The 20,385-nt window shown below is 44.3% G+C and overlaps 1 protein-coding gene across 1 annotated transcript in view; it reads right to left on the bottom strand.

Annotated features, from left to right (window-relative positions):
• The window catches only part of rnft2 (ring finger protein, transmembrane 2), a gene marked incomplete at both ends in the record, with an annotated part of 31,179 nt that extends 16,869 nt beyond the window's left edge, over positions 1-14,310 (bottom strand). The window contains 4 exons of the mRNA XM_084308809.1: positions 324-424; positions 4,614-4,690; positions 6,363-6,868; positions 14,264-14,310. Of these exons, the coding sequence (XP_084164935.1) occupies positions 324-424; positions 4,614-4,690; positions 6,363-6,868; positions 14,264-14,310 (731 nt within the window). The remainder of the gene's footprint in view (positions 1-323; positions 425-4,613; positions 4,691-6,362; positions 6,869-14,263) is intronic.
• Between the last annotated feature and the right edge of the window lie 6,075 nt (positions 14,311-20,385).

Raw genomic sequence — 20,385 nt, 5'->3', positions numbered from 1 at the left:
AATATCAAATGATAAAACGACAAAATTGCAAAAATCAAATGATAAAGCGGCACAACATGATCATAAAATCAAATGATAAAACGGCACGATCGTAAAATCAAATGATAAAACTCAAAACAGTATCAAATCAACACAAAATACTCACAGGACAAGAACAGATAAGAACAGGAACACATCCTAAAAGGAAATGGAAATGAAAGTAAAAATATCTTATACAACACAAAATAATAAAACTAAAATGTTAAAATGTATTGGGCAACACAAAATAATCCATAATACAACTAAAAACTCAAACACAAAATGACTGCATCCACAGTCACTACCTGCTGTAGAGCTCCTCTTGGCTGAATGTGTAGAACAGATAGACTATGTTCCCCGCCAGGAAGCTCATGATCCACAGAGCAGCGAACACAGAGCGCCCCTCCTGGTCAGTCAGACGCACAGCAGACAAACACAAGGTTATTAGGTTCACACTCTTGAGATCGCTAGACTAACTGGCTTGGTTGTAATTTATACTGTGACTAACTGGCTTGGTTGTCATTTATACTGTGACTAACTGCCTTGGTTGTAATTTATACTGTGACTAACTGGCTTGGTTGTAATTTATACTGTGACTAACTGCCTTGGTTGTAATTTATACTGTGACTAACTGGCTTGGTTGTCATTTATACTGTGACTAACTGCCTTTGTTGTAATTTATACTGTGACTAACTGGCTTGGTTGTAATTTATACTGTGACTAACTGGCTTGGTTGTAATTTATACTGTGACTAACTGGCTTGGTTGTAATTTGGCTTGGTTGTAATTTATACTGTGACTAACTGGCTTGGTTGTAATTTATACTGTGACTAACTGCCTTGGTTGTAATTTATACTGTGACTAACTGCCTTGGTTGTAATTTATACTGTGACTAACTGGCTTGGTTGTAATTTGGCTTGGTTGTAATTTATACTGTGACTAACTGGCTTGGTTGTAATTTATACTGTGACTAACTGCCTTGGTTGTAATTTATACTGTGACTAACTGGCTTGGTTGTAATTTATACTGTGACTAACTGGCTTGGTTGTAATTTATACTGTGACTAACTGGCTTGGTTGTAATTTATACTGTGACTAACTGGCTTGGTTGTAATTTATACTGTGACTAACTGGCTTGGTTGTAATTTGGCTTGGTTGTAATTTATACTGTGACTAACTGGCTTGGTTGTAATTTATACTGTGACTAACTGCCTTGGTTGTAATTTATACTGTGACTAACTGGCTTGGTTGTAATTTATACTGTGACTAACTGGCTTGGTTGTAATTTATACTGTGACTAACTGCCTTTGTTGTAATTTATACTGTGACTAACTGGCTTGGTTGTAATTTGGCTTGGTTGTAATTTATACTGTGACTAACTGGCTTGGTTGTAATTTATACTGTGACTAACTGGCTTGGTTGTAATTTGGCTTGGTTGTAATTTATACTGTGACTAACTGCCTTGGTTGTAATTTATACTGTGACTAACTGGCTTGGTTGTAATTTATACTGTGACTAACTGGCTTGGTTATAATTTATACTGTGACTAACTGGCTTGGTTGTAATTTATACTGTGACTAACTGGCTTGGTTGTAATTTGGCTTGGTTGTAATTTATACTGTGACTAACTGGCTTGGTTGTAATTTATACTGTGACTAACTGCCTTTGTTGTAATTTATACTGTGACTAACTGGCTTGGTTGTAATTTGGCTTGGTTGTAATTTATACTGTGACTAACTGGCTTGGTTGTAATTTATACTGTGACTAACTGGCTTGGTTGTAATTTATACTGTGACTAACTGGCTTGGTTGTAATTAGGCTTGGTTGTAATTTATACTGTGACTAACTGGCTTGGTTGTAATTTATACTGTGAATAACTGCCTTGGTTGTAATTTATACTGTGACTAACTGGCTTGGTTGTAATTTATACTGTGACTAACTGCCTTGGTTGTAATTTATACTGTGACTAACTGGCTTGGTTGTAATTTATACTGTGACTAACTGCCTTGGTTGTAATTTATACTGTGACTAACTGGCTTGGTTGTAAAAGAGACGTATTCCTGTCATGACAGCAGTGAACTCTTAATATAAATATTTCTCAGCTTCTGATTGGCAGGTGATTTTTGTACCAATCAGAGGCTTTCGCCACGTAGTGTTCCCTCAGTCGCATCGGACCACCATTGCATTCCTCGTCAAATACGTGCACATACTGTGCAAAACCACTGGCCAATCAGAGGCTGTGAAATATTTTTTATTATTTGCCTTTTTATAACAAATTCAAAAAAAGTTGCTGGTGCCTCTAGGAGTCTGTGGAAACCTTTGTTGCATGTGGATGCAGTGCTGCAGAGCTCTGTTTCTGCTGAGCAGGTGAACTCACTCTTAAAGTGATGCAGAGCTCTGTTTCTGCTGAGCAGGTGAACTCACTCTTAAAGTGATGCAGAGCTCTGTTTCTGCTGAGCAGGTGAACTCACTCTTTTTTTTTTTTTGTATTGGTCTTTTCCCCCCTCCATTTTTCCTCCGATTTTCTCCCATCCCAATGTTAGTCGTATGCCAATTCCCAGTCCCTTCCTGGTCGCTGCGCACTTACCCCCCCCCCCACAGTCAGATCATCTGGGAGAGTGGAGGCTACCACGTGCTTCCTCCGACACACGTCCAGCCAATCACCGCTTCTTTTCACCTGGCAGCGCGGATTCTCATCGAGAGGGCGTAGCGTGTGGGAGGACCACACTATCCCCCTCGAGTCCTATCCGCGCTTAGCAGGCGCCCCGACCGAACTGTAGGAGTCGCTGTTTACAACGACCCGGACCCACCCCGCCAGCTTCTCCCACCCTCTAATACAGCCAATTGTATTAGTGCAGACGGCCAGCCAAGCTGGTGACAACCCCGGAGCTGGTGACGAACGCAATCTCCGCTCGGCCACCTAACCGCCCTATAGGTGAACTCACTCTTAAAGTGATGCAGAGCTCTGTTTCTGCTGAGCAGATAAACTCACTCTTAAAGTGATGCAGAGCTCTGTTTCTGCTGAGCAGGTGAACTAACTCTTAAAGTGATGCAGAGCTCTGTTTCTGCTGAGCAGGTGAACTAACTCTTAAAGTGATGCAGAGCTCTGTTTCTGCTGAGCAGGTGAACTCACTCTTAAAGTGATGCAGAGCTCTGTTTCTGCTGAGCAGGTGAACTCACTCTTAAAGTGATGCAGAGCTCTGTTTCTGCTGAGCAGGTAAACTCACTCTTAAAGTGATGCAGAGCTCTGTTTCTGCTGAGCAGGTGAACTCACTCTTAAAGTGATTCAAAGCGGTCCGCCTTGAAAAAAACGTCCCTGGTGTACACATAGCCCAAGTCTCTCACTCCGCCTCCATCCTGATAACAGCAACCAGTGTTGTAGGACTTGAGTCCTAGACTGATTTTCAGGACTTGTGACTGGACTTGGACTTGAGCACTGATGACTCAGACTCGAGCATTGACTGCATTCGGACTCGGAAGGTACAGATGAGGACTTGTTAATTGATTCTTCCGTTTTTTTTTTATATGCCCTAATAATTTGGCATAAGATATTGATAGCTAGTGCAATTGTTTGGCTATTGTGTCACGAAGTAAATAAACTCCCTTTGAAATGGTGACCGCTGTGTAATTTATGTTTAATGTGGACCTTTTTTTATTTGTATGTCAGCTCTTTTTTTTTTATCCACTTTTTCTCCTCTTTTTCTATTTTTCTCCCATCCCAATTCCACTGTGCCAATTCTTCCCTCCCCTGTCTTGAACGTTGCTCGCATATGCCCCCCACTGGCCGGTTGTAGGGAGGATAGAAGCCTTGCATCACGTGTCCCCTCCGATACACGAGGAGGCAGCCTGTCACATCTTTTCACCTGCCAGCGCGGACTCTCATTGGCGAGGTGTAACGTGTGGGAGGCTCACACTACCCCCGCCATTTCCTGTCTCTGCTGTGCAGGCGTCCCCAACCGACCTGTAGGAGTCGCTGTCCACAACGACCAGACTACCACCCATCGACATCCACCCGCTAACTCTGCCAATTGAGTTAGTATGACGGCTGGCCCAAGCCGGAGGCAACGCAGACAGCCGGAGTCGAACCCGGTGTCTCTTGCGTTGGTGACGAGTCCACTGCGCCACCCAGCCGCCATGTATCTCAGCTCTTTGACTGCCAGAGTAGAGTGGACTCAACCTTGATGACTCGGACTCAGAGTCGAACTAGGGTAATGGGGACCCGACTCGGACTCGACTCAGGCTCTTCTTTGGTGACTCAGACTTGGACTCGGACACTGGGGACTCAAGATTTAGTGACTCAACTACAACACTGACACAACTAATAAGACATGAAAAGTTTGTCATTTCTGCCACAGAGTCCTTAGTTGCCATGGCAACCACTCACCGCACAGATCCTCATTCATTTGAAACAACACCTTAAAATGCTGTGGATTATAATTTTACTCAACATAATGTAACACATCACATTTAATAATTTTCTCCCAATAAGTTTGTTTTGTCACATGTAGTTTCGTTTGTTGCCTTCATCTTTAGCATTACACATTTCTCCTTCAAAACTGCCGGAGTGCCTTGTGACATAGACTGTCTCTGTAATTACCCGTAATGACACCTGGTGCTTGAAGGTAGAATTGGCGAAGGCAAATGTGCTCGCCATCCCGATGCACACAGCGATACCTGCCGGAGAGAAGTGCAAGCACGTTATCAACGAGCCAGACCCAAAAACTGGAATACTTTCTGTATTACTGAATAAAGAAAAGCATCAATATATGCTATATGGTGTATGTTTTTATCCAAATCATCGTCTTGCTATACTTTACTATATCAAAATGGCATAAATGTTTAGCAGTGGGAATCCAACCCTTAACACATTGGTTGCCAGCAGGGGGTGCGCTATTTATCGCTTGAGTGCCAGCGCTTTAGTCAATGAGAGGACGGGGATATTTGCGAACGCATAAACTATATCTTAAATTATGGCTATGTGTCTAATACAACCGTCGCTTATCAATGACTTGCTTGCAGTCAACATGTACGAAACTGATTGTTTTTTCATCAGTACATTTCCGTTTGACCGTTTTGAATACGAGTATAGTTTTGAAGATTTCTAGTAATTCCATAAAAATCCGCGAAAATAGCCCTTTACTGGAATACACAAAACACGTTGTAATTATTCGGCCTATTTATGAATCGTTTTCAAATAAACGCTAGATTATCGATAGTATATGTGTACTTATGCACGCTAGAGAAGCGGGCTGAAAAATCGATTATCTATGCCCTGCCTGGCGCTAACGTTACGCACACACACATACACACATATGAGACACGTTGTGAAATCTGTGAAAAAACATCTGATTACCCCAAGACTGGTAAAATAAAGTCCTTACCTCACATCAGATGTTCTGCGAAAAGATTAATCCAATTCCTGATCGCCATTCCAAATATCGATCGTGTTTATTGATCCAACGTTAGACCTCGAAACATATAATCCAGGCTGCTTTCGGTTGCCTCAATGAATGCAATAGTCTCAGGTTACATGGCTCAGAAGTAAAATGTGGACCCCGGAGTTTTTTTTTCTCATGCATTTCCATTGACTCCATTCCAATGGGTGCAATACCATCCGGGAGACGATAGGGGGCGGTATTTGCCCTTTTCAAGCTCAGAGCCAGTCCCAATGATAACGTGAGGCTGGATGGATGAAAAATTAATGGATATCGCTAATAAAAGAAATAACGATTAAATAACGAGATTTCTCGTCATTGGCACTCAACGCATGGCGGCCAACAACAAGATTTCTCGTCATTGGCACCCAATGTGTTAACCATGGCAGTGTTAATGTCATGCTCTACCCATTAAGAGTCACACAGAACCAAGTTCTACCACCAATCTTTCTACTGTATAGTCAAGGCTGTTTACCTAGCTTGGGCTGAAAGCAGACTTGTATAGTCAAGGCTGTTTACCTAGCTTGAGCTGAAAGCAGACAAGTATAGTCAAGGCTGTTTACCTAGCTTGGGCTGAAAGCAGACAAGTATAGTCAAGGCTGTTTACCTAGCTTGGGCTGAAAGCAGACAAGTATAAGGCTGTTTACCTAGCTTGAGCTGAAAGCAGACTAGTATAGTCAATGCTGTTTACCTAGCTTGGGCTGAAAGCAGATTTGTATAGTCAAGGCTGTTTACCTGGCTTGGGCTGAAAGCAGACTAGTATAGTCAAGGCTGTTTACCTGGCTTGAGCTGAAAGCAGACTAGTATAGTCAATGCTGTTTACCTGGCTTGAGCTGAAAGCAGACTAGTATAGTCAAGGCTGTTTACCTAGCTTGAGCTGAAAGCAGACTAGTATAGTCATGGCTGTTTACCTAGCTTGTGCTGAAAGCAGACTTTGGCCAGTAGAATGAGGATGAATGGGAAGCCCCTCTGGAGCCAGGTGACCACCGCCTTCATCTCGGACAGGGCCGGGGCCGGGGTGGACGGGTCCTCCTGCGCCTCCTCCCTGGTGCCGTGCCTCTCCGAGCCGCTGGCCGCGGTGGCCTGCTGGAGCAAGGAGGAGGTCCGGTGCTGCAGGGGCTGGTGGTGGAAGTGGTGGTGGTGGTGGTGAGGGGGCCGGGGAAGGTAAGGCCCGACCTCGGAGCGGTGGGGCCCCCCACCCTCCCTGGACGAGCCCGTCATCTGGATGTAGATGTCTGGGGACGAGCTGAGGACGAGGCCGGCTGCCTGGAAGGGAGCGGAGGAGACGGAGCCGGAGGGGACACCCACCAGGCCGGAGAAGAGCTGCTGAGGGGAGGGGGGCGAGTCGGGATTCAGACAGTCGAACACGCCGCCCTCGTCCAGGCTGCTCTCGGATCCCAGGGCTTGGTTACGGCTCCTGCGCAGGGGAAGTCGGGGGAGGTTATAACAGCTTTAACAGTATTTAAACACAGACTCTCTTCTATTCATGTGTTCCCATGGTATATTCTTCTGATTTATAATACATGTCTACATCATGTTCTATCAGTGAACAAGAATCTACATTGGTGTGGTGTAGGCTACCTGGAAAACGCATTGACCATATTCACACGGTGGCCATTTTACTCTTGTGTCATACTCGGGTTGGGATTTGTTTCCACCCTGTCCCCGCCAGAAATCCCAAAATAACTGCAAAATATCTGCCATGTGAATATGGTCAATGGGCTGAATCTTTCCTTAAAATAAGCAACTTTCATTCAGTGTCAAGTGTAACATGATAAAGTCCAGGGCCCTCATTCATCAACGTGTCTTACGCACAGATTTGTGCTTACCCTGTGCGTACGATCATTTCTAAGCAAAGAGTGGGATTCATCAATTTCAACTTGAACTTGACTTTGTGCTTATGTCTACGCACAGCTCTGAGCACACTTAGCTGACGGCCAGTGGTAGAATATATTATTACAACAAGGAAATGAGCTTCTGTGCATTAGTTTCAACACTGGCGGAGCGCAGTCAGTCAGTAGCCTACACCCCGTATATTCCGATAACGCTATATAAACCATGCTGCATTCATTCTGAGAGAAAGATCTATTATTCCAAATGCTATTTATAGGGTTTTGACCATAATTACACTACTGTTGCTATTTTACAATGAACTATAATGAATTACGGTTCATACAGAACTTCTGTATGAACCGTAATTCATTATAGTTCATTGTAAAATAGCAACAGTAGTGTAATTATGGTCAAAACCCTATAAATAGCATTTGGAATAATAGATCTTTCTCTCAGAATGAATGCAGCATGGTTTATATAGCGTTATCGGAATATACAGGGTGTAGGCTACTGACTGACTGCGCTCCGCGTATCTCAACTTGTTATTATTTTGCGCACAGACCGCAGAAACACGGGAACGTTTTGATTATATTTAAAAGGCTTTACGTTAAACGAAACAAGTGGAGTTTCGAAGCTGTAAGCAGAGTCATATATGAACACCCACGATATAGTGTTCTTCCCCCTTTTTACTGCATAAGAAAGAATAGAAAACGCATTGCAATGACACCAGATAGTGGACAGACTATGTATATGATGGGATTCAAGTTCGCGTTTTTGTTGATCATAGGCATGTGTAACGGATATGTGCCGCGATAGTGTGACTACGGCACATAGAAGTGTGTAAAACTCACTCCCCAGAGGCATACAAACTGAGCGCTTAGAGGGGAATTCCCTTCTTGGCGCAGCGGTTTGCTATGCTGGCCCCGGTGCAGACGCCCGGGGGTTCGACTCCCACTCGAGGCACGGTCGAATTTCGTGGCAGGTGCTAGGTGGCACCTGCTACAGTGGTGCCGTTGACCCGGATGCCTTGGGTGGTGTGAGTTTAGGGGGGGTGAATGTAACGGATATGTGCCGCGATAGTGTGACTACGGCACATAGAAGTGTGTAAAACTCACTCCCCAGAGGCATACAAACTGAGCGCTTAGAGGGGAATTCCCTTCTTGGCGCAGCGGTTTGCTATGCTGGCCCCGGTGCAGACGCCCGGGGGTTCGACTCCCACTCGAGGCACGGTCGAATTTCGTGGCAGGTGCTAGGTGGCACCTGCTACACATGCTGTCAGAGTATGATATCTTAATCAAACATTCTAGAACATTTGTCGTCACAGATCATGTCCTAATAGAACATAGGCTATGGCATGGTCCATCGTGATATTGTGTGGACTGTTATTATTACTGTACCGGTACCACCCATTGTGACAACAGCCTTGTGAGTCCCGCACACAAACATGATGGAATTCAAGTTCATGTATTGAAAGGCAGGCTACATCATACATGCAGTGAGATTCATTGTTCTTGTATATGCTCTCGTATTATTGTTTATATAGGCTACCCAATACTGACATCAAAATAGATTGTAGTATGCCTCTAGAAATCATATGCAGCAGGTAGAAAATTGACGGGAGATCCATCGCGATTTGGAATAAAATTGAGGAGAACTTTAATCCCTGGGTATTAATCAAACAACACGGGAAAAGGCAGTCATATTCCAGCGCGGTCTTTATTAGTGTTTTTGCGCTGCCCAGGCAGCAATGGTTAATAGATATCATATCCGACATCACCGTTCTCATAACACGCTTCCCTCGGCTTAGTCCATTTTTCCACATTTCATGGGGGTATACCATTACCGTATATGGTTAATCGGGGCGGTTCTGGTATGCAAATACTTAAAACAGTGCACGAGCTCAAACGTAGGATCAAAGTCATATTCATCATGACAGGTGTGCGTAGAACCTGCGTACGCACGTGTGGTGAATCCCGATTTTCCTGTGCGTACACTGATTCTACATTCTGTGCTTACGTGTGGAAATAGAACATGTTCTACGTCCACGTTGATGAATGAGGGCCCAGGACTTATTTCCATCATGGTCCTTGCTGTTACTGGGACGATGCAATACACAAACAGATAGACATGAAAACATCTTAAAAAATGCATGGTCACCTATGACAATACTACCTGAATTTTAGATAGATAAAAGATACTACTAAAACTAACGTTTGCTACTACTGAGCTACTGCTTCCATGTATCTACATTCTCCATTAGCCAGAGCTTGACCCTTTATTTATTTATTTTTAAGATGTTGGTTACCTGTGTTTTTTATTTGCAAAGGTAATTTGTTCAAGTTCACAGCTCCACTAAACTTAACCTTTCCCCATGTTGGTGTTACACCAGGGCAGCACAGGTCACAATGCTAGCTCTAGTGTAGCCCCTTTCGTGACTGTGATGCACGCCAACATGGTTTGGCCAGTGAATACACAGTCACTTCCTAGCCCACAGCAAACCAAGCAATGTTGACCATGAAGATCTGGTTCTGGACGAACCGTTCATTATACAAGTATCACAGAGAAATGTCAAAGGTACTCACAGTTGCACGAGGGTTTCGGACAAAAATACGGGATGGTTTGAAAGCTTGGCGTTGCTAATAAACATTTTAAATAATTTTTATAAACGTGTAAACATCACCGAGGTCAGTGTTGCATCAAAATGGCTTACTCTCGTCTTCCGCTTTGTGACATGCCGGAGCGCTGTGATTGGCTTATTCTCTTCTTCTGCTTTGTGACATGCCTGGTGCGCCCAGCAATCACAGCACTCCGGCATGTCACAAAATTATTTTAAATGTTTATTAGCAACGCCAAGCTTTCAAACCATCCCGTATTTTTGTCCGAAACCCTCGTGCAACTGTGAGTACCTTTGACATTTCTCTGTGATACTTGTATAATGAACGGTTCGTCCAGAACCAGATCTTCATGGTCAACATTGCTTGGTTTGCTGTGGGCTAGGAAGTGACTGTGTATTCACTGGCCAAACCATGTTGAACTTGGCGTACATCACAGTCATGAAAGGGGCTATCTCTAGTGTGGCCATGTTGGTGTTACACCAGGGCAGCACAGGTCACAATGCTAGCTCTAGTGTGACCATGTTGGTGTTACACCAGGGCAGCACAGGTCACAATGCTAGCTCTAGTGTGACCATGTTGGTGTTACACCAGGGCAGCACAGGTCACAATGCTAGCTCTAGTGTGGCCATGTTGGTGTTACACCAGGGCAGCACAGGTCACAATGCTAGCTCTAGTGTGACCATGTTGGTGTTACACCAGGGCAGCACAGGTCACAATGCTAGCTCTAGTGTGGCCATGTTGGTGTTACACCAGGGCAGCACAGGTCACAATGCTAGCTCTAGTGTGGCCATGTTGGTGTTACACCAGGGCAGCACAGGTCACAATGCTAGCTCTAGTGTGACCATGTTGGTGTTACACCAGGGCAGCACAGGTCACAATGCTAGCTCTAGTGTGGCCATGTTGGTGTTACACCAGGGCAGCACAGGTCACAATGCTAGCTCTAGTGTGGCCATGTTGGTGTTACACCAGGGCAGCACAGGTCACAATGCTAGCTCTAGTGTGGTGACCATGTTGGTGTTACACCAGGGCAGCACAGGTCACAATGCTAGCTCTAGTGTGGTGACCATGTTGGTGTCACACCAGGGCAGCACAGGTCACAATGCTAGCTCTAGTGTGGTGGCCATGTTGGTGTTACACCAGGGCAGCACAGGTCACAACGCTAGCTCTAATGTGGTGGCCATGTTGGTGTTACACCAGGGCAGGTCACAACGCTAGCTCTAGTGTGGTGGCCATGTTGGTGTTACACCAGGGCAGCACAGGTCACAATGCTAGCTCTAGTGTGGTGGCCATGTTGGTGTTACACCAGGGCAGGTCACAACGCTAGCTCTAGTGTGGTGGCCATGTTGGTGTTACACCAGGGCAGCACAGGTCACAACGCTAGCTCTAGTGTGGTGACCATGTTGGTGTCACACCAGGGCAGCACAGGACACAATTCTAGCTCTAGTGTGGTGACCATGTTGGTGTCACACCAGGGCAGTACAGGTCACAACGCTAGCTCTAGTGTGGTGACCATGTTGATGTGACACCAGGGCAGTACAGGTCACAACGCTAGCTCTAGTGTGGTGGCCATGTTGGTGTTACACCAGGGCAGCACAGGTCACAATGCTAGCTCTAGTGTGACCATGTTGGTGTTACAGCAGGGCAGCACAGGTCACAACGCTAGCTCTAGTGTGGTGGCCATGTTGGTGTTACACCAGGGCAGTACAGGTCACAATGCTAGCTCTAGTGTGGTGGCCATGTTGGTGTTACACCAGGGCAGCACAGGTCACAACGCTAGCTCTAGTGTGGTGGCCATGTTGGTGTTACACCAGGGCAGCACAGGTCACAATGCTAGCTCTAGTGTGGTGGCCATGTTGGTGTTACACCAGGGCAGCACAGGTCACAATGCTAGCTCTAGTGTGGTGACCATGAGTGTCACTGCTCCTCTGGAAGGTACTCTGGTGCTCGGTTGTTATATACATTATAGACCACCATGGTTCCTTGAGGACAGACTCAGCACTAGTCTTAAAGGAAAACTCCAACATTTTGGGAAATTAGCTTATTTGCCATCTACCCTGGAGTTAGACAAGAAGCTACATACCTTTTTCTTCTCTGTGCATGCAGTAGGAGTAGGAAGACGTTGGTAACTAGGCTAATGGAGGAACCTACTTCCAGTGACTGACGCTAAGCTAGGCTAACGGTGCACGTCTTTCTACTCCTACTGCATGCACAGAGAAGAAAAAAGGTATGTATCTTCTTGTCTAACTCCAGGGTAGATGGCAAATAAGCTAATTTCCCAAAATGTTGGAGTTTTCCTTTAACTAATTTATTCTGGGAAACCTGCAACTTGTCTTTTAGTACTTCAGTCAAGCCTCCATACCATGAACACATTGCATAATCAAAACAACAGGAAACTAGAGAGTTCGCTAGCAATCTCAGGCTTGCTGCATTGCATCTAGCTAGGACTCTAGTTCTACCATTTACCTTGCCCATGATCTTTAATGCCATACTCTCTCCCCCCAGGCTGCTATCTAAGGAGCATCCTAGGTCGCTGACCGAGGGCTTGGCAGAGAAATTCTGACCACCAAGGTCAATGTCAGTTGACTTCAACTTTCGTTGTGATCCAAACATTATAAATTCAGTTCACAACTTGTTGAACAATGGTGTCAAATGCCTTTTGCAAATCAATTAAAATCATGCCACAGAATTTGCTGGCATCCATTTCACCTCTTAGGAAGTTGGTTAAATATACCAAATAGGAGTCTGTTGAATATGATATGTCATATATGTCACAAGGAAAGATGAAATTACATACCTAGGTTCCATCATAGAGGCAAATCTTTCCTGTGACAAAATGGCATCCAAGGTAATAAAAAAAGTCAACCAACGAACTAGATTCTTGTACCAGATCTCCTCTCTGGTGAACAAGAATACCCTGAAGACTCTGGCAGGAGCACTCATTCAAGGGTACCATGCTTGCACCTCATGGTACCAAAGCACCTCAAAGGCGCTAAAAACAAGATTACAAACATCACAAAACAAACTGGTCAGACTTCTACTTGACCTTACTCCTAGAGTACAGCAACTTGCAATGGGCCTGGTCTACAAGATACACTACAGACTACACCACTAAGGTACCCATGTACATGTCAAAATATGTCCCAAAGGTCAGTGAATACCACGACCACTACACCAGAGGAAGCTCAACAAATCATGTTAAACCCAGATTTGGCTCAAACAAGGGACTAAACACATTTCGCAATTATGCCACATCAATGTGGAATGCCCTACCCAAAGCTGTAAAGGAATGTGAATCCCTACCCACATTCAAAACCGCTCTTAAAGAGCACCTACGGGAGGCTGTATTTGCATATCGTATATGTCACAAATGTAACAGTACTAAATACCTGTATGTCATGTATGTCCCTATGCCATAAATGTCATGTATGTTGTGTATGTCATAAATGTCACTATGAATTGAAAATGGGGGACCCTAATGTAAACAAGACAAACGTCTTTCTCTGGTCTGCATCCCCTTAAAGGGGAACTATCTTATAAATGGCCTTTTTGAGTGTTTAGCATTGTTTCCTAGCTATGTGAACTTATATTAATATGATCTATGTCTCAAAATTCTCATATTGGCGCATTCTTCCAATTCTCCTCTCACAATATTCACCCTCACTGAACTGAGTCGTTTGAAAATGTGCCTATATGTGATGTCATATAGTCACTGCTGCATGTTAATGTGGCTCCTCAGGCACCAGCACCTGCACCCCAGTCCACATCAGCTCAAAACAGCTCGAGATCTTGAGGTAGAAAAATGCTGTTTTTAAGGACTTGATTAGAAATACAAAACAATGAATAAAAAAAATATATATATTACAGAGGTGTTCCATAGACTCACAGGAATTGTGTAAAAGTGCCCAAATAGTGAAAGAAATAGTAAAATAGTTCCCCTTTAACAATTGTGTGTATTGAGCCGTACTGTATTGTACCCATTCTGCAATCTGTTAAATAAAGTTTTCATTCATTCATGATTTCCTGAAGCCGGATTTAAATTAAATTCATATAACAGTTTTGAATCGTTGATGTATTGATATAACTGTTCGTATTACTTTGTCCAATACCTTGGAGGTGACACTCAAAATGGAGACATTCATGAACTGAGTAGGCTAGGTAGACTCACTGTTGTTGTTATATAATATGTTATATATTATATAATAGCCATTTATTTATATGAAAATGTTTGAGATGATTACTTTAAATGAAAGGGAGTAGTACCGGTATATAATTTGTGTTCCCAAATAATTGGATGTATGGCCCTCAACAGGCAAAGCTAGACCAGCTGGTCTGTATGTCTGGAAGGATGATCCATCCCTTCCCACCTTTCAGAAGGCATGCCATCCGTGTTGCTGCTGTGTCTCCTCTGCATGGCACACAGGTCATCAGTGATGACTCGTCACCACATGATCCAGTCCTGTGGATGCAGATCGAAAAGCATATTTTACATTAATAATAGTGGTGGACGACGATTTGCACTACGTGTGTACTAGTCGCCTCAGCATCCACACACCGGCCCGTGCTTGTTTATTTATTTACCCTCATCATGCATTCGAGTCTCGTATCGAACGCAAATGTGAGTTTACCTTGAATCAAAGCACTGTTTTTTATCCTTCTGCGTTTGTCATAATTGTCTTATGCGGCTTGCTAGGTAGTTTAGTTTACGGGTGCCGTGCCGAGGAGGATGCTTCGATGCTGAGGAAAAAGGATGGAGAGTAGGGTCCAGCTACAGCGCCGGATAATCCTCTCACTGGGCAAGCCTGTGGCAGCCACGAACCTGCGCTGTTTTAAAGGATAACTCCACTTTTTTTTTAAATTAGCTTATTTAACATCTTCCCTGGAGTTAGACAAGAAGATGCATACCTTTTTTGTCTCTGTGCGTGCATTTTAGCTTTGGGAATAGACGCTCCGTTAGCATAGCTTAGCTTCATCACTGGAAGTGGGGGAGGACAGTAGCCTTACAGTGCCTTACAGTGTATTGCAAGGTCTGACATTGACCAAACTTGATATGCATGACCTTGGTGGGCTCTAGGTCAACTCCTGAAAAGGGGGTCAATGTCAGACCTTGCAATCAAAAGTTAGGGGCGCACTGAAATTATGGCAAGGGTTATTAGCCCCCTAACTTTTGATTGCAAAGTCTGACATTGACCCCCTTTTCAGGAGTTGACCTAGAGCCCACCAAGGTCATGCATATCAAGTTTGGTCAATGTCAGACCTTGCAACCCCGGCCCATGAAGAACGCATGCCTGGATATATATTAGTGGTGCACTGTTTTCTATTTTATTTGTGCAATTACCACATCTCACGAGAGTTGACACACCTGGTATCCGGTGACGTGTTTCCGCCTTCTCTCTCTTGCGTTGGACCATGAACTTGAATGGTAATGGAATTACCTGGCGTTCTAATAAGTAAAGAACAATCCATCACGCCAACGAAACAAGACAATCTTTCAAGAAACTGACAGAAGACATACTACAGTAACGCATTGATGTTCTCATGTACTGGCACGCAGCCAATAAGGTATTGATTGATGGAGATAATAATTGTGGTATATGTTTAGTGACGTTCCGACCATTGGTAATGGACTTGTGATAGTAATAGTATCTTTTGTATGCATTTGTATCTCATACAGATTTTACGGTTTGGATGAGGTTGGATCAAGCTTCTTCATTAAAATCAGTTCAAGAAATCAACTTGTGTTTTGCGTCGTGCCGAGGATGTCACACCCGGGGTCTAACTCAGTCCTGACCACTAAAAAGAAAGGAGTACCACTCAATAGTTAATACTACATCCTAACTAACATTATATGTATTCATAACCATATAATCCCATTGTAATTTGATTTTATGGTCCCCGAGACACATCATGTCCCTTATTTTTAAGATGAAAATGAGGTTGTTCAATCATAATATACTAAATATGAAACCCATAAATGTTTTCTGACTAATAGAACAATATTAGAATATAACTTCTGAAAAAAAGTTTAGTATATTTATTATTATATTATTTATTTATATTTAGTATTTGTATAGTTTTACCTTGCCGGGTCAAGAATAACCCTAACACCACAGTCGTACCTTTTTTTCTGCAGATACCTTCAGAATGTTCAAAATGGTGAAACATAGTTTTGCTGTGCTTATTATGTGTTGGAGGATATCATAAAGCCTTGTTCTAATAAAATCAACTACATGGTAGTTATTACATATTATAACCTTAAAACGGGTCGCTGGAGACCCCAACACCACATAAGGGTTAAGTGAGCGTGTGTTATTGGATTGATTGATTGATTGAAAATTGTATTAATGTCCGCCTTGTTTCGAACTGGTTATGCTTAGGCCCTCTTTCGAAGTCGGTTATGCTTAGAGTTTATCTTTAGAGCAGGGCGATAGACCACCAGCCCTGATTCCAAACTCTAAGCATAACCGACTTCGAAAGAGGGCCCAAGCATAACCAGTTCGAAACAAGGCGGACATTAATAAAATGTTCAATCAATCAATCAATCCAATAACACACGCTCACTTAAAACAGCGCAGGTAACAAACTATCATTACACATGGGCAAAACAGAGTCCATTCTCTTCGGTTCAAATAACAAACTCAGCAAGATCGACGGCTTCTCAGTTACAGTGGGTGACAATATTGTGACAGGAAAGAAGATATTACCTACCTGGGTTCCATCCTAGAGGCAAATCTTTCCTGTGACAAAATGGCATCCAAAGTAATAAAAAAAGTCAACCAACAAACTCCTCACTGGTAAACAAGAATACCCTGAAGACTATGGCAGGAGCACTCATTCAAGGGTACTATATGCTTGCACTTCATGGTACCAAAGCACCTCAAAGGCGCTAAAAACAAAATTACAAACATCTCAAAACAAACTGGTCAGACTACTGCTTGACCTTACTCCTAGAACCCACCTCACCCCTGCCCACTTTGACAACCTAGGATGGCTTAGAGTAAACGACAGAGTACAGCAACTTGCAATGGCCCTGGTCTACAAGATACACTACACGACCAAGGTACCCATGTGTAGACACCTGAATATGTCTAACAATAATTCAATGTGTCTAACTCTAATTCCTTGTACTCCACTGTGTAACTCGCTGACCCGTCTTGATTCTCCATATCCTAATATTGACATTTAGTAGTGGGACATAGCGCTGGACTGTCGCCAGGGGGAGCTGGTGCGACGTTGGGCTGGTGACAACAGGTGAGGAAGAGGCTGGCTGAAGGAGGAGCTGATACTGCGAGACTACCTCTTCGTTGTTTTCCATCCAAGCGAACAGACGTGTGGACCAAGAGCTCCTGATAATAAAGACACGCGAAATACGAGTCCTGCCACGGGGTGGGATAGTAACGTCGTATGCAAAAGTTTAGCTTCCCAGTATAGTGCTTAGGGTACGTTTGAACCAAGAAGAAGACGTTCGACTGCCGGACTGTACTGTGGATATTCCACGCGCTGCGTTTAGGAATGTATAGGCGAAAGACTAGGGGGTCGCACTGACCACAGCTTAGCTTCAAGTATAGGCCTGTTAAGTTAGCTGACGCGTCGCTCCACCGTCTCCCAGCTCCGCAGCAGACACCGCAGCAGACGGCGCTGGACCGCACCCGCCTCCAGCATTCTCCAGCTATTCGCCTGCCTAACGTCAGCCCAGCCAGCCCTCTTGCTATCACAGGTGACAACCACGGGACCGTTCGACGCCCACCTCCCGTCACAGACATTCATTGCGGGAGCAGGCCAGCACTCGGTTGGTACACTCACACAAGGTACTGTTAGCGCTCCCAGCGCTCTGCAACATTATCGGCGAACATTCTCCTTTTCGAGAGCATGCCCTCTAAGGGCGAAGAGAATAAATACTTTGAGCTGGCACGTGCACCAGTGATAGGGGCGCCCCAACGTTTGTTGTTTTAGGTAATGCCGGCTTAGATAGGCTTTTTGTTTCAACTGTGGGCCCACTTAATTTTCTGGTTACATGTGTTGTGTGATCGAGTTGTGTAAACAGCACTTATGCACCTTAATGATTGTTCCAATTCCATAGCTCACGGAGCTTGCCGCCTACCTCCCTCTGTACTGTTCAATGAAAAGAGTATTAACCCAAGGCTTACGGGGACTTGTTCATGTAAATACCCAATTACAAGTAAAAGGAGAGGCGTATAAATGGGACCACTGTGTGTGTGTGAATTACTGTGCATTATTGTTTAAACCTTTTCTTCCCATTAATGTGCATTATCGTTTAACCCCTTCTTCCCTACGGTCTATGTGCAATTGGGGCAGGTGCTCTGTACAGGTCTTCACTAGTCAACAAGGAAAGTTACTGCTTTGGGGAGAAATGATATTATCTACCATCACTGCCACCGGGTGTGAGAGGGTGTGGGACGTATTATGGGAAGTGTGGGTGTTGGAGGAAATACTACGGTCGCCCTGGAGGGCAAGAAGGACCAGCGTAGAACCCCTAGGTTAGTAAACCCATTGGCCCCATCTGCCCCGCTGCTAAATCCCAATTCTAATACTCCTACACTACAGTCGGGGGCTCAGCCGGACCCAGATCTGCTGTGCTCCCACTACCTGGTGACAGTTCATATCCACTCTCATAAAGTAGGGATAATCCACCCTTCTACACATGTACATGTCAAAATACTTCCCAAATGTCAGTGAATACCACGATCACAACACCAGAGGGAGCTCCACAAATCATGTTAAATCCAGATTCGGCTCAAACAAGGGACTACGTTTCGCAATTATGCCACATCAATGTGGAACACCCTACCCAAAGCTGTAAAGGAATGTGAATCACTACCCACTTTCAAAACCACTCTCAAAGAACACCTACGGGAGACTGCAATTCGAAACTGGCCCCTGTAAATGTCCTAACCCAACCCCCTCCAATGTACAGTAAATGACCATGTATGGTTTTGTCAATATTCCAATGTACAGTTTTGCTTGTACAGTTGTACAGTGTCCCCCACTGTCCCCCACCCACCCACCCCTCCTACCCAACCCCTCCCTCCCCCCACCCCACCCACCCAACCACCTCCAATGTACAGTCCCCCAGTCAGTCAGAAGATCCTTAAGAACTTCTACTCATGTACAATAGAGAGCATCCTGACTGGCAACATCACCTCCTGGTTTGGGAATAGCACTGCACAAGACCGTAGCAGACTACAAAGAGTGACACGTTCAGCCGAACGCACAATTGGAGGGGGGCTTCCCACCCTCCAGAACATTTACAACAAGCGGTGCAGGGGTAAGGCTAAGAGAATCATCAAGGACTCCAGCCACCCGAACAACTGCCTCTTTGAACTGCTGCGGTCAGGCAAGCAATACCGGAGTCTTAAGGCGAGCACAGAAAGACTCAGAAGAAGCTTCTATCCCCAGGCCATCAGGCTGCTCAACGAACAATAAACACTATGCAACAACCATCAAATGCACACAGCACACACACCCACACGCACACACTCACTTTAAACAAACAACACACTGCAGCACCCACTCTCCACACTTTAGATCACCTAAACACACTTTATATTTATTGGTAAAGGATTTGCACTACAACTCGTACACCTTACTGTAAATTGTACCTAAATTGTACCTCATCCCATTTCTGCTTTGCACTATATAGTATTGTATATTAGTACATTGCATAGTATATTGTATATTGTATGGTAACTCAGTTACTTCTATTCTACATCGAACATTGTACATATGTCTATACTGAACACTGTGACCTCTATTTTTACTTATATTTTACATGCTATACTATTTTATTTCATACTTATCTTGTCTAGCACAGTCTCTGGAGTGTAACAGTAAGAAGCATTTTGTATAAAAGTATTCTGTACTTCTGTATGACAACTATTAAAGAAACTTGAAACTTGAAACCCACCCAACCCCACCCCACATACCCAACCTCCTCCAATGTACAGTTTCTACGTCAAATGTATATACTCTCTTTTCTGGACTCTTTTTGTATCACAAACAGTACTGTATTTGCAAATCTGGTATGTCATAAATGTATAGATGTAGCAGTACTGTATCTGTATGTTGTAGTGACTGTACATAATTCACAAGGAACTCGTTGGGAATGGTAGTTCCCCCCGGACGATTTATAGGGTGGCACTTCCTGCCACCGGCATTCTTATTTTACTGTCGACACGACTACGTCGATTTGTTGTTACGCTGATGAATAAAGGAATTAGGTTTAGCTTCGAGACACCGCCTCCGACTCCTTCTTCTCAGCGCTACACTGGTGACCCCGACATTAGTCTCGAAGAAGTTTCCGAGACGGAGAATACGACGAACATGGCAAACAACGCTGGTTTTCTCAGACTGCCTGAGTTTTGGGAGCAGTCGGCGGCCGCGTGGTTCGCCCAGGCGGAGGCGCAATTCGCCCTACGGGGAATCGTGGATGACGCCGCTCGATACTTCCACGTCGTCTCGAGTCTGAACA

Source organism: Notolepis coatsorum (genome assembly GCF_963971535.1).
Source record: "Notolepis coatsorum genome assembly, chromosome: 2".
NCBI classification, from domain to species: Eukaryota; Metazoa; Chordata; class Actinopteri; order Aulopiformes; family Paralepididae; genus Notolepis; species Notolepis coatsorum.
This window is presented reverse-complemented; position numbering and strand designations above follow the sequence as displayed.